General features: G+C 36.3%; 3 protein-coding genes across 5 annotated transcripts; 1 reads left to right on the top strand and 2 right to left on the bottom strand.

The window, feature by feature from the left end:
• Positions 1–4968: 4968 nt before the first annotated feature.
• Positions 4969–5967, bottom strand: LOC149588375 (uncharacterized). Its single transcript, XM_089862708.1, has one exon. It carries the CDS (start codon positions 5825–5827, stop codon positions 5201–5203), a length of 627 nt encoding a protein of 208 aa, XP_089718834.1. The 5' UTR covers positions 5828–5967; the 3' UTR covers positions 4969–5200.
• A 731-nt stretch (positions 5968–6698) lies between these two features.
• LOC149588374 (uncharacterized) lies at positions 6699–7826 on the top strand. The gene has a single exon (XM_089862707.1). It carries the CDS (start codon positions 6874–6876, stop codon positions 7642–7644), a length of 771 nt encoding a protein of 256 aa, XP_089718833.1. The 5' UTR covers positions 6699–6873; the 3' UTR covers positions 7645–7826.
• A 246-nt stretch (positions 7827–8072) lies between these two features.
• edl (ETS-domain lacking) lies at positions 8073–22568 on the bottom strand. Of its 3 annotated transcripts, none has more exons than XM_089862709.1 (3): positions 22290–22568; positions 12155–12441; positions 8073–10278 (listed from the first exon to the last, which is right to left on the bottom strand). In XM_089862709.1, exons 1-3 carry the CDS (start codon positions 22298–22300, stop codon positions 10064–10066), a joined length of 513 nt encoding a protein of 170 aa, XP_089718835.1. In that variant the 5' UTR covers positions 22301–22568; the 3' UTR covers positions 8073–10063. The 3 variants fall into 3 exon arrangements, with proteins under 3 accessions (XP_089718835.1, XP_089718838.1, XP_089718836.1); XM_089862712.1 differs by lacking the exon at positions 22290–22568 and adding an exon at positions 16919–18890; XM_089862710.1 differs by lacking the exon at positions 22290–22568 and adding an exon at positions 12598–12939.
• Positions 22569–27972: the final 5404 nt, after the last annotated feature.

Below are 27972 nucleotides of genomic sequence, written 5' to 3'. Positions count from 1 at the left end.
AAAGGTTCGCAATTATTAGGCATACAATTAGCATACCGAGAAAGGGTTACACAGCGGTGTTTTTGTTTTGGTTTAAGGCCTTTGACCTCTTTTGAAATGTTGTTACGTACTCTGCTAAACAATCTGATTATATGAGGCGTAGTTAAAGGGTTGGAAATTTGATTGATATTTGCCATAGAAATGATCTGAGAATTTTAACAATTAGTTATTATATAATTATTATTAACTCAGATATCTTCAGACTGATTAGGTCAAATCAATCACGCCACTCTTTACGTCGAAATAGATGAAAGAATTTCTTCATTCCCTCTTTTGTGATACGGTTATTTTTAATTTTTTTAGAACAATGGTATAACTTAATTGGTCTGTTAATTATCTATTCTATTTCCTGACTTAATCGAAACTGCGAAACGTTTAAAAGATAGTTAGTTAGCGCGTATAATCAGGGTTGCCAGAGTACCTGGTAAATCAGGGAATTAAATGACAACTTTCCGCAATCAGGGAAAACTCTAAAAAAATCAGGGAATTTTTGAAATGAAATCCATGGTTAGTTATTTCTCTAATTAAGAAATTCAACTTTGACGCGTAATTAATTAAGAAAAACACTTCCTATTTCGATATTTAATTGACATATCCTTGTCATCAATTTTGAATAATTAAATATTAATTGGTGTATTAATTACCGAACAAAGAAGGGGGCTTTATTATCTACATTAGATTGAGAGTGGGGGGGGATTATAGCGTATAGAGATATTAATTCGTCGCCCGCGACGGCGCCTACAACGTCTAATTGATCACCCTATAGTCTGTGATAGAAATTCGAGACCTTTTTTTTCTTTTTTTGAAAGTTCATCAACTTCTCAAGTGATCTGCTGTTGAAGTCTCCGATCAAAGAATGAGAATTTGCAATAGGGGGAGGGATGGAAATATGAAACCAAAAAACGAAGTTTCCAGAAGTTGATATGGAATTTTCGTTGTTAGTTTAGTAATATAGTAGATGCTTTCAAGGGATGAACTTTGATCGTACGCTATTCCGCTTTGAGCTTATTAATTAAATCATCACGGATACCGAGAAATTTAGGGGTGTCTTATAGTAATTTTACGAAAGATAAAAGCTTTCTAATCGTTGAATCGAAGGTTGTAGCTTTAGACGTAAGCGATTTTTTGAAGGGTTGGTTTCAATGGAAAAATAACGTATATTCAGATTGGGTGTTTTTGCAAAGTCCATCACTAATGAAGGAGATGCTTTATAGGTGACCCTCTTAAATTTAATTAAGAAATTGAAAGATGATGATCAATTTAATTAAGAAATTGAAAGATAATAATCAATTTGATTAAAATGTCATCCCTAAAATACTCCAATCATAACTGGAAAACAGTGGATCTTAATTGTTGCAAAATGTCGTAGTAACATTGTCGACAAAAGAACTAAATATACGATATTGGTATTTAATTGCAACTATAATTAATTATTAAATTCCGAGAATACTTAGCGTAGTTGGCAATGGTTATAATGAAACTGAATTGAACTACTACAGCTCCGAAAGAATTGGATTTAAAACGTTTTTCTTTTGAATAAATTGAAGTGGTATTTGAAGTACCACGCGATTTTTTTCAATTTCGTTTTGTCGAGGAACAGAGGAATGCTTTACACTGAAGATTAAAACTTTATAATCCTTTCTTAATTCTCCCCCCCCCCCCAATTTTCTATATGCACCAAAGGAATTACTTAACCATGATCTCCTTTCTCTAAGTTCCTACCCCTTTTCTAAGTAGTTTAGTTTTAATTCTCAGTCAGCGACGTTGTTAATTGGGCTATCAATGAATGGCATCGTTTCTTAAGGCCAAAGACTGTCTATTTTATTTTATTAAAAGTTCCGAGAAATGATAAGGATTGGGGACCGCGTGGACAAATTACAATAAGACTTAATTTTCTTAGGGAGTATATTTTATTTTCTTAATCTAGTACCGCATGTTGTTCGTAAAGACTGACTGTTGATTGGCTTTTAAATCATTCACTGCTAATTGCCTTTGATTAATTAACAAACCCTGCAAAGGCCCGGACATTACCCCTATATGATTTCATACCTGACTACCTGTTAGGCCAGCCAAGGCTTAGGTTTAAATTTCTCTAGAAACTAGAAAGCGAGTCGAACCAAGGCTTAATGAAATTTTCAAATTAGCCGCTACGACAGGACTGTTTATTTTGAATTTAGCAATAAAAATATTGTTAATGAAGAAACCACGCTTACCGATATTGATTCATCGAGAAACTTCTAGAAAGTTTATATTTTTCTGTTTTTATCTATATAGGTCATTTTTTAATTTCAGAGGATGGTCTAGGGGTGTTGTAATATTAAGTAATTGATATATCAGACTTGGCATCATCTGATTTTTTTTTAAAAAGTCAAACGCTAAAGCAGACCTACTTATACACTTCATGTCAATGTCCCACTAACTATACAGTATAGCTATTTGATACTTTAACTATATCTAATCAAATGACCCCGAGTCATTGTCCTAAAAATGGAATAAGTCCTTCAAACCCTTTTATCGATTTTCTAAGATTATTTACATTTAACCTTGTTTACTCTTTGAATACGTCTTAAGTGTTTACACGTTTTCTTAGTAGGATAAATACTCATCTTCTGACCTATTAAGAGACTTGACTGCATGGTTGGTATAGTTATACTGTATTTCGATTCCAGTGAATTTTATTTAGGCTGGTATTGCAAAATAATTAGGGTTAAATAAGATTTAATTTAATCAATGCGGTTTGTGAAACAGATCAAGGTTAGGTATACATTTTGTTTCCCCTCCTCAAGATGGCCAAGGTTGCAGTCTTGCATGATGTAGGTACTCCTGGTATTTCTACAGTCTAAATTTAAACATAATGTCTATATCTCCATAAGTATAGGTCAAGACTCATAATTACTTTTGTTACTATATGGACCAAAAATAGTATTTATAAATATTAAACTAAGATGGCGCTGGAGTCAAGTTAAAGTTTGTCTCTAATAGACAATGAAAATAAGCCTTTAAGGTAGACCCATACTTACGCGTTATAGGGTTATAAAGCGTATACTGTATGTAGGTGCCAACATAAATAGCGAGTATTTCAATAGATTTCAGAGCTAATTTAGAAGACTAAAAAATGCCATTTCATCTTCGCGCGTCATTGACTAGAATTTTGTCACCTACATTAACCGTTTTATCCCCATTCAATAGAAGGCACGTATACATAAATGCCACATAAATTATGTAAATTTAATCCCCGTACACTTTTGCGTAACACTTCCTCCTCTACAATTCAACATAAAAACTATAAAAAAGTTAAACTCGTGATTATCAATAAATTAAAGCGTGGCTTAATTCTTTCTATTCCAAAAATGTCACGGTTCGCTCCCGCCAAAATAAAAACCTTAGGCTAGGAGGATCCACACCATTTACTACTTGGAGGACAAAATAGTCCTCAAAGTAGCCTGGTCTCCTTGTATAAATGGTATGAGTCCTCCTAGCCTGAAAACTATGTATACAAATACAATATATTGTGTATTTTGAAAGTAATTACGCGTGAAAGCTAAATAAAAACACTTATTTCAGCGATACGAGTAGTAAAACCCAAAGAAAAATATTGTGGCAATAAAAAGGCGCAATTTCGTCATGAGCAATTACTCAGTTTTTCACGTGCTTATTAATGTGATTTTTTTTTCTTTTAATATATTCGCGAAATCTAATCAGGACCTATCAAATTCCGGACATAAATGGCTATGATTTAGTATAAGGATAGGCCTACGCGGAAGCACGAGGTCGGTTATGACTTGCCTCTGACTTTGGTAATTCATTTTCATGGGACGGGTTTTTTTTTGTTTTAGAATTTGATAGTTCCAGGAATCTATAAAAATTGCCGATAAAAAATATCGTATAGTATATCCTCCAAAGATAAGTTTTAGTAGAGGGGGGGGGGGATGAAGAGAAATTATATTATAGTTTGTTCTTTTTTAATTGACTAGTTCTCAGTAAGCCCAGACGATATTATTAGAGATCAAAGTTCGGTGGCTACAAAGTTTTAAATGCTTATCACGGTGTGTTTAGAATAGGTTCAATTATATCAGGAATAAGTTTAGAATAGGTTAGAAGTTGTAATCAATGTCAGAATAATTAAAATTATTTCTGTAAATGGATGAAACTACCCTGTTGACGTCATAAAAGGGATACGATACAAGCTACTCCCACATTATCATATTCTCCGTGTCAGCTCTATATTAAATAATATCCTCACAAATCAATATTAATGTTATAATTATGTCGATTCATGCTAGCGGCGTGAAATTGCAGATTTTGTTTTTTAAAAAGCAGCCTCGAAAAAATCAATCCCGTTCGTTGATCTTGATCACGTGATTATATCATCATTATTGCGCCTCAATTGCATCACTCCACTTTATTATATTTACTTCTGAGCATGCGCTGATAGCTCATTTTTTATATATATTACACTGCTGACCCTGTTTTATTTTATACTTTTGTAGATTGTACGTTAGGCTTATCAGTAACGCCACAATTTATTAAAAACCTTTACTCCTAAATTTTATGTACATGCGGATTATGTACGGCTGCATTGATAAGATAACAAACGGAAGCGTTTCCTATTTGAAATGTCATGTCCTTCAGGTTTTAAAGGCGCCTAAAAAGGGCGCCTATTTTGATAAACGCTTGTAGACTGGCGGCACCTATCGGGAGAACTTTCGTTTGTTGATTAGGGTTGATTGATTTTAAGTTAACATTAGGTTTAATATAAGAAATTGTAGAGAAATATTTAAAGTTAATTTATTTAAGTTTCGGTAAGATATTTAATTGAATTAAATTTGGGTTAAGTTTGATGGTGCCATCTATAAGTAGTTCAGGTGAAATTGTTTCGATTTGTACTAAGCCGTTAATTAAATAGGCCTAATATTAATAATGAAGCAGTTTTAGAGCATACTTGAAATATTTTATTATCTTTCACACACTGGTTTTATTTACATAGGAAATGTTTAATTTCAAAATGACTCGGTTTAACATTAAATAACCAAAAATATATAATACTGACAATGTTAGAAAAAAATATTTCAACTTCTAGAAGGTTAGCTTAAATGGAACGATAAGAAAAGTTCATTGTTATTTTTTTACCACCGATTTAATTGCTTTGATTGATACCAGTCTAAGCTTCTTTCTTGTCTTCCACAGGTTTAGCGTTGGACATGTCGATTTGTACAACGCGTTCCTTTTGTTTTGGAGCGTCTTGAGCTGGAGCCTTGATGGTCATGACGCCTTCGCTGGACATCTCGCAAGTGACGGTATCAGGGTCAACGCCTTCCGGAAGTCGGAATCTCCTCCTGAGTTGCCGGAAATGGTATGTACCCTCATTTTCATCGGCTTCTTCTTCGCGAGCCTCGACGGTCAGATAACCGTGTCTGATTCGGACTTGAATCTTCTCCGGGTTGAAATGTTTGGCATTGATTTGTACTTGAAAGTCCCGTCCGTCGTTGACGAGGCTTAAGGGATCGGTTCTGATTTGACCAGTAGTCGTGGCGGCTTCTTGTTCTCGCTTACCATCATCAACCTCGGAGCTCTGATTAAAGACTAGATTGGTTAGTTCCCTGAGGTCGCTGAGAAGCTTGTCCTTGTCGAATGTATCTTGGTCCGCGAAGAGTTTCTCCAGAGCTTCCTGTCTTGATCTGTTACACGGATGTAATTGCCGGTAACCGCAGACATTTCGGGGATGATACATTGGAGATCTGACCATAAATGGTCGAAGTCCATCGTTGTCCAAAAAATACAGCGCCATTTCAATATTCACAAGTTATTTAGTACTTTGAGAAAAGTAACTGACAATTAGGTTAGGTTAAAGCCAAAAAAGTAGTTCGCTTTGACGTTTGAACTCTATGAGTTGTTCGATTTACTCTGTCGTTCGACCGCTGCGCGCGCCGTTTTATAAGGCCGGCTTCTCTCTCTAGAATTTTCTAGATTTTCTCCTATATCAGCGGCCCCGCGCTCGAGTCTAGAATTTTCTCGATGATGAGAGAGAGAGGGGAAATGGATAAACAAGTCGTCCCCTTATCTACGCTATTCTCACCACCCCCATATATTTAACTAATTCGCGGTACTATTTTTGTGGGATATTTTAATTATTATTACACACAGGGTGTTTCTGATTAGTCTGGCATAAATTAAGGGGGTGTATGTTCTTTGGGAAATCAATTTTGAGTCGAAAATGTTAACTTCTCATCTCCATTTTTTGCCGTCCGGGAAACTGTTTTCGAGTTATGTTTTGAGTGTTTTAGAATTTGAATAAAGAATTCGTAGATACATGGAAATATTAGCTGGTTTAAAGCAAACCGAAGTCAGAGAAAAATCCGAATTAGGTTAATTAGTTTTATTTTATAGTCCAACTTCTTCCCTTTTTCCAACGATTATAAATACTTGGGGTTATACCACGCATCGTGGTTCTGGTAAATAAGCAAATTCTCCCAAGAGATTGAATCGGTTAAAATTACCTTTAATTACTAAAAAATAATTATAGGCCTATATATAAACGGGACCGGGTGTGTATATTTAGTCGGACATACACACTATGAAATCATAAGCCCGAAGCGGGACGTCCTTTAGTATTTTCCAGAAGTTTCCTAGCCGACGCTTAGTGATTTTTCGAGTACGTTCGGGAAAAGACTAGAGACTCGCGTTTTAGTATATAAGGAGCGAGCACTGCCGATCCTAAACAGAAAATCTTTTGGAGAAGAGCTATTGCAGCCAAAATTAACCCTGCGTTCAATTTCGATATTGAAGTTTGAGTACGTTTTAACTGCGTAATACGGGAAATTCTCATAAAAACTTATGTCATTTCGTCAAATTCTCAACCGTTTGCCCGCGTTAACGATTCGAAATTCTACTGGTCCCTTTAAATCACCCGAAGACTTAACCAAGATGGTGATGACGCTAAGTGACACGCGAATGCGACCTTACATCGTACCCAGAAGAGTCTTTGACCTGTACCCTCGATACGGAAGAAGGTACGAAGCTGATATCTTCTCGGACATGGAGTGCATCTTCGATAGGGCAACTAGAGTCATGAGACCTGAAATCATGCTGCGTGACCTGGAAGAATTGGCCAGATTCACAACGGTTTTCGATGACGTCCCATTGAAAATCAAGCAGGGACCCAGTAAGGTCAGGAAGTCCATCTCCGCTGACTCCCGAGATGATGACTCCGGAACCGAATCGGAGCTAGGCGACCAGAAAAACTTCATGGTGCAAGTTCCAGCGGCGGAGTTCAAACCGGAAGAGATCTCCGTCAAAATCAGGGATGGTTACGTTACCGTCGAAGCCGAGAAAGAAGAGAAGGATGTCGAAAACGGCTCCTACAAGTACCAACAGATCAGGAGAAGGTTCCTATTGCCATCCAACATCGACCCTGATAATATAAATTGCGAGATGACCAAAGATGGGTATTTGAAAATTCAGGCTGAGTGGACGGAGCCACCACAGTTGGAGAAAGCCAAGAGAATCCCCATTAAGATGGCGGCGGAAGCTGGTAAGGAACCCGAGGAATCATCTCAAGAGAAGTTGGAGGAAAGTGCCGAAAACAACAAGACCAACTCGACTTGAAGATTAAATAAAATTCTGCGTTTGTAAAAATAATATTCAGTATTTTTGAATTTTTCTACCTTCAAAGTTCCTGTAAAAAGTTTGTAATTTTTTGATTTTAAACATTACTAAGATTTTAATTTTAAATTTGTGTGCTGTAAGTTTAAAGTTATTTTTGAAATAAAATTTTAAATAAAATAAAATATCCAACTCTCATTTTTAATTGGTATGTAAGTTAGCTTTCAAAACGAGGGGGTAACCACTCACTCTCGGCGACACTTAATACGCGTTATTTTATTAGCACCTTCTCTATGTGAGGGCTTTTAAAGATTACTCCTCAAGACAAAAGTAGAGGGTGTAGACCCTTCAGGTGAGTGATTGGCCCCTCGTTTTTGAAAGTTTATAATGGTCAAGGCGTGAATTAAGCGCAAAAAATTCAAGGCAGTTAATTAAGGTGTTAATCATAGCTGTTTAATTTCACTCTTTATGACAATGGAGGGAAAAAATATTTTTACATTTAATTAATACCGTATTTTTAATTAGGAACAATGCTAGAAAGCCCCCTATTATACTAATTATATAAATCATACATTATCAATTTTAAAATATCAAAATTAATTATTCTAACTAATTATGGTTACTCGCTAAATGTTTCAGCACCATAATTTGAACCACTTTTGAAATTTTCATTTCATTATTATTATTTTTTTACTAGCTAGGCCTAGTTCTATCGCGTTAAGAGCACAAAAAAATAATTGATATTTACTTAGCAATTAGCTCTCACTTACTCTTTTTTTCGCTTCATATTTAAAAGCTATTTAATTTGATTAATCCCTAAACGTAGTTACATTAAGAGGTTAATTACAACACCCAAAATATTAATTAGCTGAAAACATTATTGTTATTTTTATTATTATTATTATTATTATTATTAAAAAACAAAATTATTTAATTCTATTTACATATATTTGGTGGACAGCTGTGTATATGACTTTACGCTAACGAAAGTCATTGGAAGATAAGTTTGTTTTTTCAATAATTTTTTTTGAAATTGGCACAAAATAAAAACAGTTAAGGGTTATTTAGTTTTTTGCAAGTGGACGACTTATACAAAAGTTATTAAATAAATTTAAAGGGAGAATGAAATGATAATATTTTTAATCACTTTTAGATTGATAAAGTAACAACTTAATAATTAATAAAATTTAATTTATATAAATTTCGGTTATTATTTTGAAATTATTTTATCAATATAAAACGATCCAAAATTGGTTTCATTCTCCCTTTAACTTACTGTAATTAAGAGAAATTAAAAAATATATACATATAAACATAATACATAAATGACTAGTTAATTAAATTTAAAATTATAAAAAAATATACAGGGAGTATGTCTGAAGGAAGCGATAGATTAATTCATTTACTTTTTTTATAGAAAATTACGATTTAACGATGGCTGGATTTATTTCAATATTTCTTGAAGCAATTAATTTTCTCATTAATTTTAATCAGTATTTTTGAGTTCTGTTGTGGCGTGGCGAGATTATATATATAGTTTGTTGTACTTTTTATCATTAGTTTTAATTTAGAATAATTATTTTTTTAATTAAGTGTTAGCGGAATTCTTGACCCACAAAATAAGTAATACTTAACTGTTCAATACTACGTAATTAATTATTTTTGAAGTCTAATAATTTTAATTGAAATATTTCAAAATAGCAGTGGTTATTTTAATAATATAAATTAAGGAATTCAAATTTAAATTTTATAATATGGGCCATTTCGATTAAAGGCTGGTAGCTTATTAGGAATATTCTTTCATAGCACATTTCGCACCTTATATAGTTTTTTAAATTAAACCTTTAAAAGGCAAGGTTTAATCTCGCTCCACCTTTAAGTCGAAAATCTCTTCCGTTAACCACTTTCTAAATTAATAATGTTAATTTAATTTTAATTGTTTTTGGGCTTCTATTTCAATCAACCAACCATCGATTTTAAATCCATCTATAATAGACAAACCCCACAATATTAGTATATATATATATATGGTGTTGGTTCACCTTCCTACATACACATGGCTCATTCTTCTCATTACATATTTAATTACACACACCGATTTCATGTAAAACGTTCACATTATTTGTGTTGTTTTTTATTTTAATTACTCGGCTAAATATATAATATATTTATAATATAGTTCATATATTTGTTTCAATATCACATAAAACTGGACCCGATGATTCAACTACGAGAAAGACAACATTTTTATGTATTTTTTCCTGCTGCGGAACTTGGTTGGTTGGATAAATTTCATTTCCTTAATTTTTAGTTCCTTCCTATTTTGTTTTAGCTTTGTTTGTTTGTTTGTTTTGGGAATGTCGAGCTTTAGAAATCCGTACGTTTGTTTATAGTTATAGTTATTGTTATATAGTGGGCCTTTTTAGCTGTAAATAGCGCTGCTTAAACGTAATCTAAAGTCTTTGTAAAGAAGTTTCCCACCAAGGGGTACTCTTTTCACAAACATTTCCATCGTCATCAAACACAGGGCTTTACCATTCATTAAAAATCGGTCTAGATGAATAGCCGGAAGTCTATGTACCAAGGTCATGTGCATTAACCAATGAGTGACATCTTCTCGGCCCCACATACGTGGATCTGTAGAATAAAAAATTCATTTCAAATGTTGATTAAAATTTGCATTAACTTATTTTAAGTCAAACGGCAATGAAAGGTTAGGGATTAACAACTCGCAAAAACCTTCTAAATTAACAATAAGGTGAAATAAGACATGAAACGCTGATTTCGAAAAGGTATTTCTATATTATATAGGGTAGTTTTGCTATTTTGAACCCAATTTATTTTAAAATTAAGGGGTTCCCATAGCAACCAAGCAATTTAAATCTAATTAAATTTGAGTTCAGCTATTTGCAAAGCAACGTGCGTTGTTACTGTTAGGCCAGAATTCCGACTTTATTACATTTTTCCTAACGTTTTTAGGGCCAAGTATTGTTAAAAATATTAACAGTATATTTTTAATAATATAATTTTAATAAGTAAATTCTTCTTTGGAAAGAGAGCGGGCGCTTCCTGAATTATCCAGGTATTTTTTTTTCACTCGACCTGTTGGCAACCCTGTAGGCAGGCTTTCATACAGTACATTTTTATCCCAGACTAAATTATTCATGAATTAATTTAAATGACATTACTCTTCATTACGTAATAATATCAATTAGCCTACGTTAATTCCCTCGAAAGATGAAACGGTAATGAAAATATACCGACCGACGGCGATAGAGTCCCCCCCCCCCTCCTTTCAAACAAACCGGAATCATTAAATTAAAATTATTATGATCTGACGATAAAAGTCTCTATTGCCTGGTTTGTTGACAACACCTGCCCCAACCCCTTCTTTCTTTAGCTTTAAACTAAATGGGTACCGGTTCTTTTTTTTCTGTTTTCGGGACCATATTGTTTCAGCCCATTTCCGCCGTAGTCGCGCGTATCCTCTTCAGGAACTTTTGTAGGGAAATAATTAAACGCGTTTAAGAAGAACAAAAAAATAGCTTCGCATGAAAGAGAGAGAGAAAGAGAGGGGGGGGGGGAGGTTTGAATGTTTCTAGCCAAGGTTCATTAATCGAAAGCTATTTCCTCCGCCCTCATTTTTGCTCCGGAAACGGCAATAGGACGTTTCCTGTGATGAGTTTTAACTTTTAAATGATTCAAAAGTTTTCCATTTTTTTATTTTTTCTTAGTATTTATCGTGATATTTTCTTAATATTAATGCCAATCTCTCTGACAAACTCTCCGTTTCTTTTTATGGACGGCATCTATTTCCTTATCAACGTCTTAAGATGATGAATTAAGGCTCCACGTGGTGCTGGAGTTTTGAGGGATTTTTCTATATCTGGTTTACATTTCTTTTAAAGGGAAAGTGCGTGGTTGAACAGTTTTGAAATGCCTTCCTTATTTTTCGGGCGGGGTTTTCATATAATTTTAGTGCTGTGTTTCAGATAACTTAAGGGGGATGTTCTTTGAGAAATCAATTTTGAGTCAAAAATGTAACTTCTATCTCCATTTTTGCCACAAGGGATACTGTTTTCGAGTTATGATTTAACTGGCCATCTTCTAAAATGGATATTATTAACTCCTTTGACCTTTTTAAACCCTATTTTGGTCAAAACCTAATTTAAATTAATGATTGACATTTGACTTAATTGTCGTAATCAGGGTTCGGACAAACCTGCATGAAATGCCAGGGAAATAAATTGACATAAAAATTAGTCTCGAAAATGTTTTTCTACGAATGCAGCAGCATATTTGTTTTAGTATCCCTTTAAATAGGCTTAACTAGTTATCGGTTAGTATAATACAACGGGGGCCAATTCCTTTGCCATCTGTTCTAGTCTCCATCATGACAGGAAGAGGAAATCCTCTCTCTCTCCCTTTCTCCCTCCCTCTCTCACTCTCTACGTCCAACACATCCATCAAAGGAACAGAAGCCGATTCGATTTTAGTTAAAAGTGATTATTACCTTTGGGTAGCAAGGGTTCCTCTATGATGGTCTTGGGTTTGGTAGCGTTGTAATCCGCCAAACTCTTCCAACTTTCGGCCACAACCATCCCGGGTGGGTTTGGACCAACGCGGGCGTGATGGTGAGGATTGGGTAGCGAGTGACCCCCGCTGTTGGACAAATGTCGGTGTCGACCCCAAGGGTCTACGTATCCCGGTGTTACCGTTAAAGCGGAAACTCCTCTGCACGGATACGCCGGAGAATCCGGGAAACACATTAACGTCGGATACATCACCACGTCGTCAATTCTAAACATGAAAAATTAAAAAAAAAATCAAAAAGGAAATTAATATTTAAATAAACAAAATCAAATCGAGACGCGGGTTAATGTACAAACAATTTTTTTCTTACGAGCCGATATCATAAGTTTCAAAAATACAATAATTAAAAAAATAATAACTTACAACATGATTGATTGATTATATTTAATCGAACAGTAATTAAACGCAAAACCCGTAATTAATTAAACTTATTAAACCTAACAACGGCGCGCTTATAACGTCCGTGCGTCCGTCCGGGACCATACACTCTGTACGAATGGAAAAAGATTCTTTGAGGTTGCCCGGGAAAAATGTTGCCTACCCTCCCCCTTCCTATAATATTTTGCCTGGCAAATATATCAACCCACTTCCTTCGTAATACTCTTCCATTGTTAATAACGCTATAAAACCGGCGAAAAGGAAGATTGGATTGGCCAAGGGGGGGGATAAAGAGGGGGAGGCTGATAAAAATATGGAAAAACGAACGGGAAGACGGAAAGAAGAGGGGGGGGGGTCGAGCCCGGATTCAAATTGTACAACTGGCGTCTGGCGCAGAGAGAGAAGGTTAATAAGAGGAAGAGACCGGATGCTGGCAGCAGCATCATCCGCGCGTGCCACCACCTGGACAAAATGTACCACCGAACACCTGCCCCTCCCCTCTCGCCCGGCCTTATACCCCTCAAGGTAGATCAAAATAATATCTTGAAAAGTATTTAGACCAAAACCAGACCAGACTCCCTCAATATTTCTAGCTAAAACTTCACAGCGTTTGTTTGCCTCATGCTCCAACAAACCATCCAACCTCTTCAGGAAATAGGAGATAATTGTTTCCTTCAAATCTTCCCAACTCAAAACTATCTAAACCAAATTATTACTATACCATCCTGAATTTTCCGCGAGTAAAACTGTAGACCTGTCAGCTGCGTAGGAAGCCTTAATTAATTTCCCGGCTTACTGACACCTCTACTTGGGATGATGTCTTTTGGGCTCGAAAAGACCAAATTTATTAATAATAATGGGATCAAACCAAACTATAACTAACTAACCTTCAATGATCTGATCTCCCTCTTTTTTTTTTCTATTCTGTTTTTAATCGTGATGGCAGTTTACTATTATGGGTTATATTATTATATGGGGTTGTTAATATACAGTGCCATTACGTTTCCATACAAAAGGTTGCTTGATATCCCTTATTTTTTTTTAATTAGGGACTCGGGGTTTTTCTAACGTCACCTGGCCCACGTGATAACTGTGAGAAAAACTACACCCTGATAGTTTCACGGTCATTTAATAGATAGATAAACTAGGCCTATATATAATCCTAATTTAATTTCCTAATGCCTGCGTTTCCGTTTTTTAATTTTATTATTTTATCTACCTATGCCTATAATAAATTTATGACCATTTTTATTAATTTTTATATCAGGATTTTTAAAGCAAATATCAACATATGGCATTTTTTATTTATTTTTTGGGTATTTATGGTTTGAACTTGGATATGAATAACAGTAACAACGCGATTCATAAGTTCACGTGATACCATGACAAAAGCCAAGTCATGTGACAAGACTTTTCTATCGCGTTTTTGAAGACTTGTCAAAGGCCTGAGTAAGAAATGCATCCAATGGTTTAAATAAGGGCCAATATAAAAAACAATGCACATTGCAAGACGCTGGAAGAAACAATAATTTTTAAAGTGTCTAGCCCGACTGTTCACCCGAATCGGGAGTTTCGTTAGCTACTGTGATGTGACACGCTTGTATTTTATTTATTTTTTTTGCAATTGTTATTCCGTTCCGTGGCATGTTTCTTGGTTGCTTACTCCACCATCCCCCGCTATAATATTATACGCCAGTCTAATTGGCATTCCCATTTTTATTTTATTATTCTCTTATTTCTTTATATTCGCCCTCAAAAATTCGTTTCGTTCTTTTCATTTGAATTTGAATCAGGGGAGGAGTGAAGACCTTATCAGGCGAAATCACGGGGGCAAAAGTTTCACCGGGTGACAGAAAAAAAACCAAAAAACACAACGACAATGGAATAGAAAATGCAAAAAAGCATGAAAAGGTGAGAGGGTGGGGGATGGGGTAGGATTCTATAGCCTCAAATCCGATTCTTTGAGAAATGGATGGACCCTCTCTCTCTCTCTGCTCCTTTCGGGGACGACTTCCGTCTTTTTGTTGCGTCGTTTCGGATAAGGATGTTTTTCAATGGGTGCACCCGGCTACCGAGTGTCGTCCCTATAGAAACGGTTACCGCCCCTTTTTCATCGCCATCAAGTAAGAAATTTGAATCTCAGAGGCTACTGAAGGTTGAAGCCAAGATGCTACTGTTAGTAACTATATGGGGTGTTGAATTGGGATACGTTGTATCTCTTGGTAGTTTCTCAAATTAAGACTTGGTCTGGGTTATATTAGGTCAAAGGTTGACTGATATCAGTTTTTGAAAGATTTTAAAATACAGATTTCATCATTTAATTCAAAGTTAGGGAATCATTTCTACGTTAAAACACTTCCGAACGCAGTCCGAACTTGTGTCTCAGAGAGATTGTAATTTTTCGTTTTTCAAAGCATAGATTGGTCTCTCTCTTCTCCAATTTCTGAATGATTTTGTCAAGAGATGGAGAGATCTACGCAAAAGTTAGTTCAAAAGCTGCTCGTAAATCTAGAGATGGGACGTCCCAGGGACAGAAACTTCATCCCGCGTGTAGAACCAAACTCATTGTCCTCCTTGATGACTTGGGGAGGATACGCGTGACAAGTCCGTTTCCGAAACGTTTTTGGTTGGGGGTTTCCTTTTCATTTCCTTTTTTTTAGAAGCCAATAAGCTCCTTCCCCATCCACCCCCAACTCTTATTTACCACGCGTATTTTGGGGCCCCTCAGCCGGGCCCCCGATCATAACATTATAGCTAGCATTCGTAAGCAAAACATTAGTGGCGGCGGAAAAACGATAGGAAAGAAACGTTGTTTATATGTATTTTTAGAAATCCAGAAATAGACGAGACTCGACAGAAACTAGAGGAGAAACACAGTTTGTGTAACTTGTGGTGAAAATACTAATTTAATAGAGAAAATAACAAATAGGGTTTAAAACCCCATCATAACTATCGCTAGGAGTGATTTATCAGATAAGTTTTGTATTTCTTAACATTCCATGCTAAAAACGGAGTTAAAATCCCATAGTTTCATCCCATTTTGCGTAAATAGACCATTTTATTAAATTAATTCATGCGGAAGAGAAGCAAACACCACAGTGCAATCGGGTGAACTCCGTCTGGCGTTGCCTCTCGGCACGAGGGAATTAACCTAACATGGCGACCTCCCGCCCCTGTGATGTTGGCTTCCCTTCTGAAGTTTATGGAATGGTAGATTCCTTTTATCAGGAGCTGGAGATCGTTTACGAGAACATCCTCCTATGATATCCCAGGGTTCCTCGCCTGTACTATGCCATTTAGTATAGCTGAAAGCAGAACTCTAGCCCCCATTCCTAATCAGCCTTTTATCTGGGATGGGATGGTCCATGAATGAATGAATGAATGAATAAAAAAAGCTATTCTAGCAGGCAGTCGCGAGCGGAAGTGAGCCCGGATAAAAATGGGGAAGCGATGACCGAATTTCTCTCTTCTATAGTTCAATCCCCCCTTGGCCGCATCCATATCCCTCTTTTTTTTAGCCGGGGTATTTCTTCACGAGAATGTTCTTTAACCGATCTTTATTTTTTAGAAGCACTGTACTAATATTACATCGTTTTGTAATAAACCTTTAATGCTATACACGATTGTGTAAGGAGAACTAGGCCTACGTTTAGGGAATATGTATATGAATCTTGGATCGTTATGAGCCTGCAGGGTGAAAGTTTTTGCTTGTACTGCCGTGCATGCTATAGAAAAATCCCTAAATGATGCCGTAATGCACGTTGCTAGCGGCTCTTGCTGATTTCGTAATGCGTTTAATGTAGATGAAGGTAAAGAACTGCCATTACTTTAGCTTGGATCATTAATTTTCGAAGATTTAATAGTTGTTAAGGCTTAGCGACGATAGCGTGAAAGTAAAGACTGAGCTAGCCACTCGTGCATGCAATAATTTCTTAGGCATATCCAATCCAACATTGAGGAACTTGTAATAACCAAAGCATTTCCAATGAACCTTCCAATAAATTGTTACTGTTGTTCAAGACACATTATATTGCAAAGGTACTGGCGTAGTTCTAATCAACATGGCCCTTTAAATTTATATACATTTTAATTGCATCGTTTTTGGAATGGAATTTAATTCGATTTTAACTTTTGCTAGTTAAAGAGATTACGAAATAATTCGTTTCGATCAATCGATATTCCCCTCCCCCTTTTGGAGTCAGAAGCTAAACTGCTTGACCATTGAACGAATCCTGCACTGGCGTTTACAAAGACTTATCACAACACCAAACTTAAGAGTATACAAAAGGCAACCAATTAGACTCACCCCGACGTTAATATAAATAAGTCTTTCACGATTTAAATCTCGTCTTGGTTCCGGAGAATTTAGCTTATCTAAATCCTAACACCGCGTAATATTCATATTTAAGGTATAAGGATTGAAACGTCTTAGTTCGAGATTCACTTTGTTTAAACTAAATAAACCCTAGGCAAAAGGAGAAGAACTTGTTTCCTGGATCCAGCCGTTCCGAAAGTTGTAGGTGGCGCGAAGAATATTTCCCGCGCGCGCGCTACGCCTCTGTTTAGCGCCAAATTCTGGGGTTCTGGAGGCTGGGACTCTGGGAGCTCTTTCCGGAGAGAAATCGATGATCTTCAGCTCTCCAACGGTTATTTCTCTTCAGCCTCCGTAGAGCGCGAGCTCAAAAACTGACATTAAGAGCGGAGTCACGTGGATCCGTTACGGCGTTTCCGATTGGTTCGTGGCCGTTGTCAGGCGCTAGACTCTAGAATCCCTGGATATTTTTTTTTACGTAATCCAAATGGGAAAGATATAGTTAGAAGCCTAGCTAGAAACTCTGTATTTACACGGAAGTGAATAAAACCGAAGCTTCTGATTGTACGAAATTAATCATTGGTCCCTAGTTTTATGCAAATATAATGAAGAGAACTAAATTGGGGGTCCTATATAGCTTGGTTATGGCATAAGCATAAGAAACCGAAATCGAATTTTTTCTCAATTATAACTTCTATTGGTTACATATTTTTTTTGCGTTTAATTATTGCAGACGACACGAGTTATGGGAATGTTTCGAATTTATGTAATTACGATGGGTGGGTATTTTCAATTATTTCCCAATTGAATACTTTTAACTTCGTTTAAACGTTCCGCAATATGTATCAGTAATCCGATCCGATATGGTCTGTAGGATTTTATTTAAAATTTGCTGATAAAAAACGCCTTGTTCTTTCTTTCTTTCAAATTAAAGCTATAGTACGAAAGAGTTGCATTATATAAAATAAGATTTCGAATTTCAAATCCTTGCGGAGAACCCAAGGAGGGTTGCATGCCCTCTTGGGTTATTTAACTGCAGGCGCTGCAAGAGGCAACTCCAGACTCACAACACGCGCTCCCTCTGGTGCTACTTCTTGGCGCCAGGGAAATAACCCAAGAAGGTGACCTACTTTAACCGCCCCTGTGATGTTTGCTTCTTCTCTTAGATCTGTTGTAATTAATAGCAACGCTTTCAAGAAAAATAAGGAGATGAAATTCAATCTTGTAGTTTCCCATGCAGGAAAACAATGGAGTCTCCTACTCGGTTTTGAATGTTAGTAAAACGTGCTTCAATATTTGCCAATAAGTTAAGTTGTTCCTGAATAATTTTCCTAAACCTTTGTTAGTTAGAGTGTGAATGTGCAGAATGAAATCTTCGCAAGCACGAATTGCGCTGACGTATCTCGGTAATTTCAAAAAAACAATGATTGTCTCACTCTCTATGTCTGGTTTTTAGTTTATAATGGAAACAATTGGCAGATCGGAAGTTGCTAATTTTTTTTCTCCCATTCTCTATTTTTTATAAGAATGAAATGTTAAATGAAAAGAATAGAACAGAATAGACGATGGTTAGATTGTTAATTAATAATGCAACTACTAAGGGATGGACAAAGGGTTTGTTCTTTTTGTCTTTCTTGATTTATTGAAGGGGAGGATGGGTTTCATTCTTCTCTTTGAGGATACAATTCTTCATCTTTAAATTAAGGAATATTTCAAGTTATTGAGCGCTATGAAGAAAAAATTCCCTGTAGAATATTATTTTAAAGGATTTAGAATTCTCTGTACAGTATTATTGGTTAACAATTAGTTACCAATTAGACTATTTTATCCTTGAAAAAAATTAAAATAATAAACACTTTTATCATCCCTTTAAATCTTAATTTTATATATAAATAATTTCGTAATAGTAACGGTAATTTGCCTGCCTGCCTGACTGCGTTCTAATCACTATAACCCTAATCAGGAAATAATTTGGACCCTTAAAAATTATTTACCTACTATTGTATTATTATCTTTTTTTTTTTGAAAATGGAAATTTATAATCCAAGGTCGTTTTAGTTTAATTTAAATTAACCACACACATACATATAATTTTATAACTTTCCCTATAAGAAGCAATTATTTTTTTTTAATTTCCCTTGTTTCGCTGATTTTCCCCCTAAATAACGAGGAGATATAGGTAATTATATCTGAAAGTAATTAATTCGTCGCGTGGAGGAAAGCACTTATCTCTAACGAGTTTGCGTTAAGAACTTGAGGGGGTATAAATTTCATTTCCGCGGCTCCAGACGCCGTCCGTTTTTTTCACGCGTTATTAAAATTCTTTCTTTGATACGATTCGATTCGAAAGTAAGAAGAATTTGACGGAATTATAGAGATAGGTATATATCTTTCCCTTACCCCCCTCCCCCGATGGCACATTCTAACTGAAATTCGTCTCTCAATCGCTCATGCATTTCATTTCCAATTGAGTAGCATTTATTTAAATTATTGTGTTGGCCTTGGGTAATTTTATTATAAAGTGAGTATCAATTAGATTGAGTTACCGCGACGGAGGGTAATTAATCACGTGACCAGTCTTGTCTAAATTTTTTGGCCCCTACATGACCCCAAAGAGTGGACATTTTGTACAATTGTCCCCCTACATATGACCCCCAAAGAGTGGATGTTTTGTACAATTGTCCCCCTACATATGACCCCCAAAGAGTGGACGTATTGACCAATTGTCCCCCTACATATGACCCCCAAAGAGTGGACATATTGACCAATTGTCACCCTACATATGACCCCCAAAGAGTGGACGTATTGACCTATATATGACCCCCAAAGAGTGGACGTATTGACCAATGGCCTCTATGACTCCAAAGAGTGAACAATTGGCACCATACATGACCCCAAAAAGTGGACATCTTGAAATACTGAACATGTTTATGCGTTTTGGTTAGGTAGTAATTTCTTCCCATTGTGTTTTTGAGGAAATATTAGACTTCATTTTTATTTAGTATTTTGAGGAAGTTGTAGAAATATTTAGTATATGTTTGGCAATCCGAAGATTTGTGTAGAGAAAGAGAGGTAAAGGGTTCTAATTTCAGTTTTTAAAATATATTATATTACGCAATGAATTTGAATAAATCACCATTTTGTAAAAATACCCGCGAAGAAATGTTGAAATAATTAAAGAGTTCACGCCTGAAATCCCATATATATATACTTTACGCCCTGATTGTATTTCAAGCTCTGTTTGAGAACTCTTTTGTTTTTTAAAAACAACAAAGAAAAACACTGTGCGATAAAACGGTATATTTTTAGAATTTTGTTATCTGAACCCGCCGAGCAGAGAGACCACGCGGTGTTCGTAACCCCATTTCTTAAAGTTACACCTGGTTTTTTTTTGTTAATTATACGATATGCTATACAACCAATCTAGTTAAAGGGCGGGCCGTGCAATGCTATACATGGTATACGCGATGTACGAGGTTACCTCCCACTTCTTAAATGTTAGTAGTTTTTGATAAGCGCCATCTAGTGAGCAAATTCTGTACTTTGATTTTATTCCGTATTTTAAAAATGGCCGCGGACAACAACAATCTTTATGACACAGAGTTAACCCTTTGTCAGGCCCCGAATGAAGTTTGCAAACGCGCGATCTCCACTCCCTTAAATCCCTATCACTACTTTTACAGCCAAGAACGGAACATGTTCTACCCCAACTTGCCACTTTTATTTTTCAAAACATACTAATTACCAATGAGAATTAAAAAATATGTTCAAATCACCGGATTCACCGCGCCAAAGGATTTCAGACGATGGTTTCGAACTTCCTGCTTTTGAACGCTAGATGGCTTTAAGCACCGACGTTTAAAGAGACAAAAATACCGAATTTTACGCTTTACTTCGACGCTAGATGGCGGTTTCAAAAACTACTAAGACGCAATGGCAGCCCCCTTGGAATTTGCCTGGTAAACTACGTATATATAAATGTTTTTATAAATTCCCCAACTTTTACCGAGCGTTATGTTTATATTTTTTCTTGGAAAATGTTTAAAACTCGAGATGATGAAGTCAGAGACTCGAAGAAATATTTCACTTCCTGTCGACATTACACCTTTTTTTCCTGGATTTTATGATTGAAACATTTTATTTACGAGGTTTAGTTTTAATAAGAACTTAACATAAATCCATCACAGTCTTTATAAGTAGAGGGGTACATTAGATAATCTCCAGAAGAGAAGCGAACACCATAGGGGCGGGGCTGGGGAGGTCACCTTCTTGCGCCAAGAAGCAATGCTAGAGGCAGCTGTGCGAGTTGGCAAGCCACGTGTAGTGAACTTAGACTCCGTCTGGCGGCGCTTCTTGGCGCCAGGGAAATAACCTAATAGGGAAGCTTCCCTCCCCCCACGCAGCTGTGTGTTGGTTTCTCTACAAGTAATTAATCGAATTGTCCATAGAGTACTTAGTAAACCAACGGGGAAAATATAGCCTGGGAAAAGAAATATAACGTGTCTACTTCTTTTTCTTAAGAGTACATCGCGCCGGCTACGCATGCTAGATTATTTCAAAAAGAGAGTTCTCGCGTTTATAGTAGTGTTTGAAGTTGGATGCGTTTCAACGAGCCAATGAATTATGGGAAACCGGAAGTCGCAATAGCAACGACCAAGGCAAGAAAGAAATAAAATAAAAAAAGCAAACCCGAGAGCTAGTGCCAGACCGATTTCTTGCATGGAAGACTTTTCCCAAGTTACTTTTTCCCTAATGTTTTTTTTTTTGTTTCTTGCGCATGTCTTTCGATGCGGGGATTACATGTATTTTCTTTCCGCGCCAAAACATCTCAACATTTGCTGACGCGCAACCATCCGACGCTCAAAATGATACATGTAAAAAATGCAATTTTAAACTTGTTTTTATGCCTATTTTCTATTTTTTTTAAACAATTTAGGAAATTTTCGTTGTTAAAAAGGTTTAACCATTTCCGTTTCTATCGCGTCCATTAATCCTTTCTTTCATATATATATATTGAACGCGTCAATGCCTACTGCCTACTTCCGGTAGGTAATATGGATGGTTTGAAATACATACAGATAATTGGAATCATTGTGTAGCAGTAATTTTCACTTAACGTATCTAGGCAGATTTTGTGGGAAGAGCTAGACTAACAATTATGTACGACGAATTTTACCATAGTACTCAAACTAATTCCATAAAACCCTCGTGTTGAAATTAACGTGGGAGACACAATGATTCCTTTCCTGCTTTTTTCATTCATTAGTTTTCAAAAACTTCGCGAAAAAAAATACCAATTTCCCAACTGTTCCGGACCCATTGAAATTCAATAACAAAGTTTTATAAAAATTTTTCTTATTCTTACCTTTGCTTCATTTTGAAAAAGGTGTTAACAAGATGATTGTAATCTTCAGGAGAAATTCTTGTTAGTAGAAAATTCACGCGGTAAAAACGTTTTTAAGGAATAAAAGGCGGGAAAACTCTCGTGCGCGAGTTTCAATTTGGAGAAGAGCTAGGACGGGAGCAATTTCCCGCCACCACTTGACACGTGCTGTGTTGCAGCGCCTCTATGAATCGTCTTTTCTGTCTCCCAAAATCCCCGGGGAAGAATCTTTTTCCTCTCTCTCTTTTCCGAGGGAGGGCTTTAGAGTCTTCCCTTCGAATTTCTGTATAGCCGTCCCCCTCCCCCTATGTCACGTGGCTTCTTATTGGTCCTTTTCAAAGGGAAGGGAAGAAAATCAGTGGAATAGAACTTTGATTTTGTTTATATTTAGTATCGGCGGTAGACCGAATCGGAAAAGATAACCCTGGAATCATTCTGAACTATGTGGAAATCAAAGATTTTAGATATCAACCGAGCTTTTGAAGCGTTTCAAAGACCAGCGATTTCTGTTGAATTTGGTTCTGTTATGGATTGTGTATATTGGTTTTTAACAACAACATCCATAAATACTATAATTCGATTTTGACAAATTTGAAATTGGTTCCTTTTTTCTCGACGCGTGGACTTTCCAAGTATACATAAAGATACGTCACGCCTACAAGTAATCTCCAGGCTTATTTAAGTAACCTCCCCTAATATCATTCGAGTGGAAAATTGGGGTTAATTAGAGCGTTGCTAATTAAAATACTTGGAAAATTGACGACAAGAAAAAAATGAAAGTAAAACACACCAGAATGTTATGTTATGTTTACTTAGTAATTTTAATTTTTAAAGTCATCTCTAGGCTCTAGTTTATTTCGGCGCTCTGAATCAGGGGTTGTTATGTTGGTTCTCTCTTTTGGCGCGTAAATGACGCTCCTAAAAAGTACTCCGTAGTAACACCGGAAATGCCAGAAAATAGGCTTTTCTTAGCGACGTGTCCACCCCGCTTCCGGTCTGTTGTATTTTAAGAAAAGAGAAGAGAGACCGACCCGACTTTTTACATTCCCCCCCCCCCCCTATCCCCTGTAAGAAAAGCTAGGAGGCAAAAATGGGGATGACACAGCTAGGGCCCAAGATGAAATGGAACTCTCGCTCGCTCCTCGCTGCTGGTAACCGCGACTCCGCTCGCTCGCTTCACCATCATCCAGCCATGCGTGAAAAAAGGAACTTTAGGCAAAAAGGTGTATGTATTATTACACCTTTATTGCTGCATGCTGCTTCTGGAATCGTTTAGGACATCCGAAACTGCTCCATTGCTAGAGACATTTTTATTGATGTATTTCGTAATGGTAAATGCGCTTCGTACGTGCTTAGTAGTATAAAATATGCAAATTGCCTTCCATCATTTGTAACAGCCGCTTACTTATTCCAAAACTAATTGATATTACAATTATTAATCATTATTCATTATTTAAGCGTAATATTTGAACAAAAACGGATATTTTTGCAAACACATGACGTAAATACGACCTCACCAACGTAATCGAAAGTAAAAGTAATTATCAATGTCAAATCTTATCTCAGCTGATAAACCCCACGGTGCTTTTAATCCTTGAATTTTTCGCGTTGTTTTTATTATTATTATTGATGGCGCACATCACGTAGCGACCTCTCTGTTCGTAAAAGAGAACTTTCTCTAGACTTAGTTCCGTTTATTCCAACTAGATGGCGGAAGATTCGTCGAGATTATACGGTAGCTTCACTGCAAAGCTTTCATCTTTCTAATCTTTACGAGAAATCCTTCGATTTGTTTTTTCTCTTTTAAAGATTTTAGAACTTTTAACATTTCCTCTTTATCTATCTATCCTGAAATCGGAAATTCCACGAAGGAAAATTGATACCTTACCCCAAGAGGTATCCATTAATTTTAAACTCTAATAATATTTTTCTATTAGACAAAGCCTTTAACTTAATAACTTTGTTAATTAAATTCTTAGTAAAATTAAGATGGAAAAGTAAAATTCTGAGTTTAATGGGATCAAATAACTCTAACTTGTTTAAATGAGAATATCAATAACTTAATTTCTCCTTGAAACCATTATTTGAATTTAAATTTAGAGAATTTTCTTTTAAGAATGGGTTTAGTGGAGGTGGTGGAGTGCGCGAATTTCAGTCGATTCCCTGGAAGGAGCTCATTTGCCGGTCCATTTCGAAACGCGCGTCACAAATGACGCAAGGAAATGGGGCGGAGTTAGACCAATAGCGTCAAACGATCTCCATTCTAGGGGATTTTTACCAAAGATGTTTTTCTTCCTTCTTCTCCTTCCTTTCTACGGCGACGAATTGAGCTTTTCTCCTCCGTATAAGCCGCTTAAGAAAAGAAAACGGTGGAAAACTATCCTTCCAAACCCATGAAAATATATATACTAACCACAAATAGGGCTGCGTAACTACAGAGAGTATTTAAAATTGGTAAAAGCAACTGGTTTCATATTCTAAAAAGCTATATATAACTTAATTCACGCGTTAATACTTATTAACTATCGATTAATTACCTTTTTCTGGGGGGGGGAGGATAAAATATGGTTAAAATAAAAGGCAAGGTCCCTGCAATGTTTTTTATCAACGTATTTGATTATATAATATCACGGTAGATTATAGAAACTAAGTTTTGGGTGACCTTGCTGTATGAGTGTATTTGTTTGTTCAGGGGTTACGAGAAAAATAAGTTTGGGTCAGGAACTGGTCAAGAAGAGAACCGGTCAACAGTTCCGTATTGGAAAAGAAAGAGTTGGTACAATTACGCATAATTAATTACGGTTTTTGCGGCGTACTCTTAATTACGATATAACACAGACACACGCAGATATAATATTACGTAATGTTAATGTTACTTGTTCTTCACTTTTTTTGTAACAGCAGCCACTAACAGAATTTGTAGATTATATGTTGATAGCATTGCATTGCATACCAATGAGTTTTCGTGACGCCCATAAAACGTCATACACGTTTTATATTACGTCATTTGGTGAATTTAATACCCATTCCGGGTATCATTGTTGACCCCTTTTTAGGCCAAAATAATTTTAAATTTGATTTATTAACACCACTTTAAATTATTAATATATAATCGTGTTGTAAATACTTCATTAAATACAACCAAATATGTATACTTCGTTACGGAGGAGTTAATTTGCAAAAGACAATATGAGAAGTATAGACTTAATAATGCGCCTGTAGAAGTGTTCCACCCGTTGCACTCCGGTGCTCAGGGAGAAGCCGACATCTTCAATTGCGGATAGGCCAAGCACTACTTTTTGTCATACGAGGTTTAACATTGAATATTAATCCCCTCAAGATCCTTCAATTTGTATTGAGAGATAATTTCCTAAACAAATTTGTCTTCTATTGATTAGTATCCCGATGAATTGATTCTTATTATAAAACGAGAGGGGCTTTTTATACCTTGAGAGAACAACATTTGAGGGGCTAACCACTACCATAAAGAGGGTTTCTAATAGACGCGTGCTAGGGTTTGTTTTTGGTAATTTGGTATACGGGTTCCGTCCCTCGTTTAACCTTGACGAATGTTGCGGGTTCTTATTGGATAAAGTGCAGAGGCGCGGGAAATCTAACACAGTACATACAGGCAGGCGCGTTGTTAGGAGGAGTACAACAGAAAAACAATATTTAGGTTACTGGGTAAGGTCAGCTAGCGAAGTGGTGGTGGTGATCGTGGACACGGCGGCGTGGGAGTTTAAGGTCGTTATAGCCCGTGCTACCGACAACCCGCAGACATGACGCTTCAAAATAAAAAAAAAATAAAGATTTTATAAAAAACACGCGCTTGTCTCGTGCTTTTTACCATTTTAATCTCAATATTTTATATAGACGCCTCTTTCTATTGGCTATGCTCTTCTTCCTCGTGGCCGGTTCGCGCCATTTTTTTCCCGCGTGCATTTTCTAACACGTTCCCGCCACGAAGCACGTGGGAAAATTTTCACCCTTTTTTCATTAGGTATTCCATTACGTTCTGGCTTACTGTTTTCAGCTAAGATTAAGATCATTTAAATTTTATTAAGAAACTTTAATACGATGATTTCTAATTTAATTTAAGGGTTCATCCGTAAAATACTCTAAACATAGTGTGTCGTAGAAGCTACATTTTCGACTTGAAAAAAATAGTCCAAAGAACACAACCCTGGTGTAGTTATTTTTGCAAAGTTAATTTCAAAAGTTGTTTACGAATTTTTCACAAGTTTAATTGCGTAGAATAATTCGAATATGTTTAACGTGTAATGTAAATAAGTCTATGAATGTGATGTGGGAAGAAGATAAGCTATACATTACGGTTGTTGTTTTCAAACGATATTACGTATTCGATTACGGGTAAAAAGAGGCGGAAAAGCCTTGACCAACGTAATCGAACCATAGAAGAGTATGCGGTAACTGGCTCGACAAAAGAATCCGGGAATCCTGTTTATTTCTTTCTTTCTTTTTTTCAATTTCCCATGTTCCCGGGGAGGTTTTTTTTATGTATCATGTATGTATATCAGAGCATAAACGTATTACGACTATAGTGCGAGAAAGAATTTTCTGGGACAAAGAGCAGTAAGAAAATACTTGACCAAACCTATCGCTGTATATAAAAAGTTAAAAGAATTTTGCTTTTTGGTAGCCTACTTTTTTAAGTTTGCTAAAAATATAATTATCAATGTCGAGTCGTATCTAAAATTAGGCCTAATTATAATCGACCCTTAAAATAGGCGGGAATATAAATCGGATTTACGTAAAACGCTACTAATTGTCTTCTCAAATCCCAGACGCGTGGTAACATTTATCCTATAACTCGGTTTAGTTGGGTTTAGGCTGCCGCTGCCAATGGGAGGGGCGTTAACCGTAGGAAATTGGGGTGGACATAATTTTTGATGGGTCCAAAAAGCGTTTTACTATACAGTATAGCGTCAGCGTTTTTGAAAAATATACTATATCAATTGTTTCCGACTGTTTTAACAGTGCTGGGAGATGTAGGAGAGAGAGGATAGTTTGTCTTGTTGTCCGCTTAGATCTGCTAGAAAGCGAGTTGATGGGGGCGTTAGGAATGAGGCCGACCAACGGCTAGCCACCGTCGCCGTCGCTTTTCTGGATGTAGGTAAGGGTCGCCGATCTTTAAGGGGGGCTCTAGCCTCTCTTTTTACTTGCGCGGGAAACGGGCGGGTCGTTATAACAATGACGTCAATGGTCCGGCAGCGCGCGCGAGTTTCTGACGTCACGTTGACATCAAAGAGCGCCCGTTACGACGGAACTGCTAGAACAATTTTATAGATCGGTCCCCTTAGCTCTAGCTCTCTCTTTCCCTCTATACACGGGATTCAATGAAAAGTACCACCGTTTTGTTTTTCCAATTTCTTGGACAGACTTGAATAAGCGGTCCATGTTATTTTACAGACTTTAGAAAGAAAAATGTCTCAACTCCTGCATGGAGAAGCGAGACGAAATTAATACCTTCGGTTATTATTAAATTAATAAATTGGAGAGGAGGAGAATTTGAAATTAAGTTTTAATATCCTTAAATATTTATTGAAAATATTCACCAGGTTTCGTCACTTAGGTCCTAACGAATATTTCATTAAAATCAAACTGATTTAAATATTTCGTATAGTTCGATAATACCAATTACCTA

The sequence above is a fragment of the Phalangium opilio genome, unplaced genomic scaffold, assembly GCF_054372755.1.
Source record: "Phalangium opilio isolate 3A_F unplaced genomic scaffold, DU_Popi_V2 ptg000650l_1, whole genome shotgun sequence".
Taxonomy (NCBI): domain Eukaryota; kingdom Metazoa; phylum Arthropoda; class Arachnida; order Opiliones; family Phalangiidae; genus Phalangium; species Phalangium opilio.
The sequence above is the reverse complement of the archived record's forward strand: the minus strand, read 5'-3'. Positions and strand labels throughout refer to the sequence as shown.